This window comes from Folsomia candida, unplaced genomic scaffold, assembly GCF_002217175.1.
Source record: "Folsomia candida strain VU population unplaced genomic scaffold, ASM221717v1 Fcan01_Sc017, whole genome shotgun sequence".
NCBI lineage: Eukaryota > Metazoa > Arthropoda > Collembola > Entomobryomorpha > Isotomidae > Folsomia > Folsomia candida.
The window spans coordinates 2,651,087-2,659,046 of record NW_019091209.1 but is presented as its reverse complement, the minus strand read 5'-3'; the positions used below and the strand labels follow the sequence as shown (position 1 = coordinate 2,659,046).

The 7,960-nt window shown below is 39.7% G+C and overlaps 1 protein-coding gene across 1 annotated transcript; it reads right to left on the bottom strand.

Moving 5' to 3' along the window:
* Positions 1 to 2,065: 2,065 nt before the first annotated feature.
* LOC110856786 (mini-chromosome maintenance complex-binding protein) lies at positions 2,066 to 7,768 on the bottom strand. The gene is made up of 15 exons (XM_022105336.2): positions 7,492 to 7,768; positions 7,367 to 7,422; positions 7,172 to 7,281; positions 6,894 to 7,076; positions 6,693 to 6,800; positions 6,496 to 6,630; positions 6,330 to 6,422; positions 6,133 to 6,232; positions 5,928 to 6,039; positions 5,694 to 5,861; positions 5,190 to 5,314; positions 3,505 to 3,641; positions 3,258 to 3,431; positions 2,895 to 2,980; positions 2,066 to 2,367 (listed from the first exon to the last, which is right to left on the bottom strand). Exons 1-15 carry the CDS (start codon positions 7,638 to 7,640, stop codon positions 2,256 to 2,258), a joined length of 1,848 nt encoding a protein of 615 aa, XP_021961028.1. The 5' UTR covers positions 7,641 to 7,768; the 3' UTR covers positions 2,066 to 2,255.
* Between the last annotated feature and the right edge of the window lie 192 nt (positions 7,769 to 7,960).

Below are 7,960 nucleotides of genomic sequence, written 5' to 3'. Positions count from 1 at the left end.
TTCATGTGGTGTGATCAGTGGCCGCGGGAGGGTGAGGGGACAATGTCCCCACGGTTGTTCGATGTCGGCATCATCTGCCCATCTTATACAAACCCGGCCCTCCCCCATCCTACAATGTTAATGGCTTCAGATGTCCCCACGGCTTCCGCGGCCACTGGGGGAATTCAGTCTACTAACATGTATGTACATGATGCAGTGGCCGCGGAAGCTTGAGGGGACAGAAGGACAATATCCCCACGGTTGTTCGATGCTCCCCATCTTATATAAACCCGTCCCCCCCACCCCCATCCTACAAGATTAAGGTCCCCACATGTCCCCACGGCTTCCGCGGCCACTGGGTGTACTATTCCCTATACGAAACGCGTCTCGGCCTCCTCCTCACACAACAACTTTCACTCCCACCTTAATGTCTTTTTCTTTGTAATAAAGAGCTGGATATTATTATGGAATGCATGCAACCTGCTTTCCTTACTCTCATAAAAACATGAAGCACACTCACTCCTCGCCCATTGTACGTACGTACTGCTTCTTGTGTTTAACTCGTGCTAAACACGGGCCAACAAGCAAGCAAACAAGCGCAGGGTTCGGCATAAAATAAAAATGAGGGCGAAAATTGTCCATGGCGTACGTAGCGTTGGCGGAGTAATGTCTTGCTAATGGCCGAAATTCGACGCCATTTCACAAAATGTATACCATCCCACGGCCGCCACGTAAGGGGGAGGAAATGTGCAAATGTATTATGTACCAAATGGATGGACGGATATTATATGCATGGCGAGGAAAGAGTGAGATTGTTCTGGGGGGCAATGGGAGAAAGCAGTTTTGGATGAGTGACTGAGTGAATTAAGGACCACATCACGGGAAGAGAAAGGAGAAAGCACACATACAAAAGTCGATCCTGGTTATTAAACTGAACACTCGACTCACTAAAACCAACTGCTTTTTCGCCTCGTTCTCTTCACCCCTTTCATGATATGATTATCGGAGGAGATGATGACGTGATGAAAATTCAGCAGAGAGACCATCGAAAAGTATGTGCAGAGGTAGAGCCAGTGGCCGCGGAAGGTGAGGGGGGACAGTAACATTGTAGGATGGGGGGAAGGGACGGATGATATCTGATATCTGAGGACATTAACACTAGGGAACAGAGGGGTTTATAAGATGATGGGGACATCAAATAACCGTGGGGACATTGTCCCTCTGTCACCACGCTTCCGCGGTCACTGAATATATAGACAAACTAATAACCAATGGCTGCGGAAGCTGTGGGTACATTAACATTGTAGGATAGGGGAGGGATCGGGTTTATATAAGATGGGGAGATGATACCGATATCGAACAACCGTGGGGAAATTGTCCCCTCAAGCTTCCGCGGCCACTGCGTACATCCATCCATGGCAAGAATTCCGTTGTTGTGTTGTCGTATCAAACATGTGGACACATGTGGACGTACGTACATATGCATTTTACATACAAGCCGACATCGAAGAGGAGATGAAAATGAGCCAGGAATGAATGAGCCACTGAATTTTTTAAACTTTCTACCCGTTGAACCCCTTGTTTAATTTGCAAATTTGCAAGTAGGGCGCAGAGAAAAATGGCCCATCGTATCGTCATCTCATTTCTGTCGAGGGGTTGGTTATCAAAAAAAGCGACGTTGATCGTGCCACTAAAAGTGGTGCAAACTTATCTTTTTTTGTGTCTATTAAAAGTCACAAGTGAAACAAGGAATAATGTAAAATTCGTTATAAGGAAAAATGCTCATTGCTAAAATCTGCACATTCTGCAGGCAGGGGGCCATAATCCATTAAAGTCATATTTATGCGAAATTACCAAACTCGCCTCACGCCTTCTTTTCCTCTCTCTCTCTCCACTTCTCCAAGCACTTGAATTTCAATAGCGAGAACCCAAAGAGCCGGAAGTCGTCCGCTCACGCTTTCACTTATATATAGCGAAACCTTCTTTTACTCCTTCTCCTACGTGTGGAATGAATACGACCGACTTTTCTCATCTTTTCTATGGAAATGTGTGACGGTGGAAATAATAAATTCACAAATCAAACTGCTACGCTTTCTCCTCGTGTCTTTATTCATTATATTATTCAAAGGTTTAGCTGCACCTGTATTTATGCTCAATAGAAGCAATTATAAAACTTATTCTAAGCTGAGTCAAAAGACATTAATTTTACATTTGTATTAAAATAAGGGTATTTAGGTCTTGAGTTTGGAAGACGCTGTTTTGAACAACCATTTCAGTTAGTTGTTCGCTCCTTCTTGGATTCGCTGTCGCATTTCGGCATCAAATTTGAGCACTTCCTTCCAAATTTGTACCGTTAGGTTGACTCTTCCCGCAATGAATGTTAAGATTCTACAAATATAATACAACACACAAAATCAGCCAATGAAATTAAATCAGAGAGAGAGAGAGAGACGAAACGAATTCCCTTCACAAGTCTCATTCTTTCCAATTCTCCTCAAATAATTCAATTCAAAAGACTTGTGTTGGATGAATCAATGCAAGTTGGGCCACATTGAGGAGAGGAAAACTTGTAAGAGTCGTCCAAGAAGAGTATAGTTCTTGGAATGCAAGTGACGAGACTTGGAAGCAAAAGCTCTCCCCTTCATTTTAAAACTTCACAACATGCTGAGCCCTTCTTTTGAAGAAAAGTTTAATTTAAGATTCCTAATCCAAATCTCTAGAGTTGACAAATCAATCAATGCTGGTAGTCACTGTACTGGTAAGTGGTTGGCTGAAAGTCTGATGTAGTTACTCGAGCTCTTTTCACAAACTTGAGACATGTGTGGCAAACTTTTGGGACAAGTAACTAGTTCCTCAGAATACATATCCAATACATGGTACGTACGTACGTACGCTTGCATAGTGTACACACTTACCTAGCTTGAGTTACCAAGGCGGAAAGTCCTTCCGAATCTATCTTGATTCCATTGCTTCGCATGTTGGCAAAATCTTTTCCAATCTCCTAGAAATAGAACACGTGGCAATTAATTATCACCTTCGCTACTGACAGCATCATCAGCAAAACTGGTGAAACTAGTTAGTTATTCTAATTGTCAGGGGTCAAATTATGGGAGAAATTATGGGTTAGAAGCTAAAGGGCAAATTTGAAATTGCTTTCTGAATCAAATAAATGGTTCGAATGTGAAGTGCTCTCCGAAGCAGAAACTTTTTCGTTCAATTACTGTACAAATTTCGAAAAATGTCTGTAAAACCAAACCGTATTCTAAATATGTACTCACTTCTTCCACGTCTTCTCTAATCTCAATTTGTTTCCTCGCTTTGAGTTTAACAATTGCGCGTCGGATAAGGTCGACATCTTCCAATTGAAGTAACTCAATCGTAATTGTTGGACGGGTAAAGTTCTCATACCCCTCAGGTAATTGAGCAGGTCTGAAAGGCACTTGTAACACATTCTGAAAGTGAAAAAAGAAATGAACATTAGTTAACAAAAGCTTACAATTATATGCAGTTTACTCTTATGCTTACGGAAAACATGGTCTTCTTCGCAGAAGACAAGATGAGTACAGGAGCATCATGAAATATATCCATTCGCTGATAGATAAAATCATACGCCATGGTCTGGCTTCCAATCAGACTCTCTAATCCGGCTAAATTCTTCTTGGCTAAAAAAAGAAAAAAATTGCAAAATTAATCACAGCTCTAGTTGGATTTATGTTCATCCATCAAATCAACCTGTCAATAACTTTATAGTATTTTTTTCCCTTCTTCCATCCAACACAATCTCACCCTATACGTAATAATCCTGGCTGGGTAAAATTTCCCCATAGCTTGCCTCTTACTCTGCCGGTTACATTGCATAGCGTTAAATATACATATACATGTCTCCAGCGTATTGATGGAAACAATTCAGAAATGAATAATTATCTCGGGGGCAGAGAATACCACTCGACGGTGCTGAACCTCAAGGTAAAGAATAATGGAGTCTGACAAGGAAGCAGAACTGCTCATCACTCAACTCAATTTCCCTGTTAAGCCTTCAGGCCCTTGCTGGAACATTTCTTTCCCGTATGAATAATAATAATCTCCATCAAGTCATATACCATAATGCACGCCGTGTACCCCAGCAGCATCCGTTCCATAGCTGTTCATTTCATCTCACCACAATCCACAAACCAATCCACCAACTACAATCCACAAATCCACAAACCACAAACCTTTCCACAAACTACAATCCACAATTCCACAAACCACAAACCCTTCCACAAACTACAATCCACAATTCCACAAACCACAAACCCTTCCACAAACTACAATCCACAATTCCACAAACCACAAACCCTTCCACAAACTACAATCCACAATTCCACAAACCACAAACCTGTCCACAAACTACAATCCACAATTCCACAAACCACAAAAAAATCTTGTCCACTTTCCACACCACAGTCCACTTTGTGGATCCACACTTTGGTTTGAACAGCTACATATGCTAATTACTAGTAATTACATACATAATTAAACACGTGTTTCAGAATTTTTCATAATGCTCAGTTGCAACGAAGTTATAACGTTATACGTGAGCGACAATTCGCATTTTTTACAGCGAAATTTTAAGATCCAAATTCCCGCTTACGGATTATAACATGGTTTTCAGTGTGCATTTTGAAAAATCATGAAACGTGTGTTTAACTATTTATCTAAGGCTATATCATTCACAGGAATGCCTCAAAACTTAACCATAACTATAAACTACAGACCTGCCCACATTGTGGACCAGTCTGTGGTTTTGTGGATTGTAGTTGTGGACTCCACAACTACGAACCACAAACTTTTCCACAAACTACAATCCACAATTCCACAAACCACAAAAATATCGTGTCCACTTTCCACACCACAGTCCACTTTGTGGATCCACACTGTGGTTTGAACAGCTATGATCCGTTCCACTGTTACGTAGCTCACTCAAAACTGCAAAACTTATTGCGAACTTTGCATAGTTCAGAATGTCTAGCTGTAGGCGTGACATCTACAACTCTCTACTTGTGCTATGCTGCCTTATCAATTACACTGTTTATAATCCAGTCCAATAAAAGCAATAATTGCCTATATAGCATTCAACTATCTCTCTTCTCCCTAGAGAACTAAACGACGACTCCAGAGCAGAACATAAGCTGGTAGAGAACATGAACTATACACAAATTGAGAATTACCTTGAGTATTCTTTTGTAAATTTCGAAGCTTCTCTTCACTTATATCAGCCTCTTCAACGAACAAGTGGGTCCCATTTCCAATCTGCAATGCTCCCGTAACGAGCTTATCGGCCTCGTAATCCATCCTGGAAAGTGAACAACCGCAAAATTAGTATCCGATTAAAGTGTTGAATCTAAGTGTTTCAAATATTCAAGGATGCTTGACTTATTTTGCAAATCTTTAATCCTACTTGAACCACTTGTGAAACAAGAACAACTATGTATACCAAATAGAACTAATTACATACTTGAACAATACATGTAATTGGTCTTTCTTGTGATTGCATAATTTTGCCAAAATTGCATAACCAAATTGAGCAATGAAACCCAACTTCGTATAGAAAACAAAGAATAAGTTGCAAATAAAGTTATATTTAGCATTTTGATCGGTTTTATGCAACTTTTCTTGCGTAACTCGTTGATCCGAATAAAATATTTGTACAAGAACAGAGGATCGAATCTTACCACGGGACATAGTTTTCATTGGTTACTGATTCCAAAAAATTTGTCAAATACACTGACGAAGGAACGAAGGCTTTTACAACGCGATGTAAATCACGTGACACTTCTTCAGGGATTCCAGTGATGCAGAGTGGAAAATGACCAACTGGAATTCCGTCTGTCCGACAACGCCTATATATACAATTCATGACAATTAGATTATTTGTTCATGTTCATATTTATACAACCTACACTTACACAGAAGACAATATATTCATTAAGACGTAATGAGCGCACAACTCATCCCCACGTAAACATTGTGTGATGAATATTTTAAAGTCAGTGAAAGCCGTTTCCAGCAAAGTGTCGTCTGTAAAAAAAAACATTAAATATAAATACTTGATTAACTTAATATATAACACAGTTGATTGCGTTATACATTTTAAGATAAAAATACAATTACCTAAATCTTCTGGCTCTGCTTTCCAATATCCCAAGACGGACAGGGACAGTTGTGCTTGGTTATTGGCCTCATTTGGCGCAGAACCATTCATTCCATCGTCCTGATTATGTAAATAGTACAACATACAAGTACACAGTACTTTATAAAAACTAGCATAATTGAACTTGCATATTAATAATGTATCGCATCTGACTTACATTTGTACCACTCTTGTCAACTGTTACTAGTCCGACAAGGTTCACGATGTCGTTCATCCTAATCTCATCCTTATGATTTAACCGGCGATGCATCTATGTACCAGTTAATTACGAACATGTTAATTGCATTGTCGTCTTTTATATCGTATATCTATAATTCTTGTACTTTAGCTAAGACTGATATTGGATTCAGTCGGTCCTCCAACTGGCCTTCTAAGCAAACAAGTGGAACAGATAGGCCGGACGACGGTGGTGTGGCAAACATAATGTTCTTATATGCCCTATTAACGTCCATATCCCGCTGTAATAAATTTACAAAAATTGCAACAAAATTGTCCACAAAAAAGTTTAAAAAGACCAAACCTGTAATTTCCACTCGCTTTCCCCTGGAACTGATACGAAGGTTATGAACTCAACCTGCTTCAATCCGGAGCAGTCGTTCTCTTCCACCAACTCTTGGCCAGGTTTCAGCTAATAATATAGTGTTTAAAGTGTTACTTAAGCATTACAACTCGTACCGTTTTCCTCCCTTATTTGAATCATTACAATTTGCGATAATAATACCTCGACTTTGTCGGAAAATACGCTGCATTTCTCCACGACAGCTCCAGTAGCAGTGTTTCGAATCCGGATATATGGTCTGTACACCTTAGGGTCATGCTGACGTTGGACCATGCCTCGGAAATGGACAAGCCTCCCGTCGATAGCTTCAATCCCTGCTGGGCTCATCACATTTAAGTTTGGGATCTATATTTACAACATGAAACAACTTTAATTAGCCTTGCCCATCGATCTATACGTTATTATTTAAAATATTAAACTCATATTTTAGTAGCACTCACCAACCCATGAAGTCTAAAGACGTTCTTAATAACCACGCCATGCACAAGGGATACCATCATCGGCACCCAATCAGTTGAATTCAGTTCTTGCCCATGGTTAGTGATCTTGTCTGCAATCATATCAGTCATCCGCATTACATAAATGTCTCCATCATTCTCCAACCACCGACGAAAAATAACTTTATACCAACTTACTAAAGGCATAATCAATGAAAGCTTCTGGATCCAGGGCAAAATAACCGAAAGCCGAGCTGTCGGAAATAATAAGAAGACAATATAATTAAACCCGGATTTATCTAGTTATTACAAAATAAACTTACACTTCGTCGTCGGTTATATTAGTCTCGTACAGTTGCTGTTGCACGGCCATGATAAAGGTTCCGTGAAGGTCAGGTCGAACTCTGATATAGTCCTTCATACAGTTGAACATGCTCAGTGTGTAAGTAAATTGCTGACACAGACTGTCCATGTTGGATAAGGTAAAATTGTTAAGAGTTTACAAATTAATTGGAAAAGAGACTTCAAATTTTTTTAATCAAAAAACAAGCGTGTCTTGTCCACGAGCTTTTTGGGGAGAAACCACTGACAAAGAAAGAGCACGAGTGGAGCTGAAGTGCCGCTTATTTTTATATTTCGCCGGTCTCACTTGTCTCAAAAAGGAGTAACAAAAACCCTCAAAGTTTCTGAAAAAAAAATTGACTAAAAAACTTCCCTTTTTATTACTCAAGGATATAATTTTCAGAATTAGAATTAAATCATTTTTGTATGTAAAAAAACGCTAAATGCTTT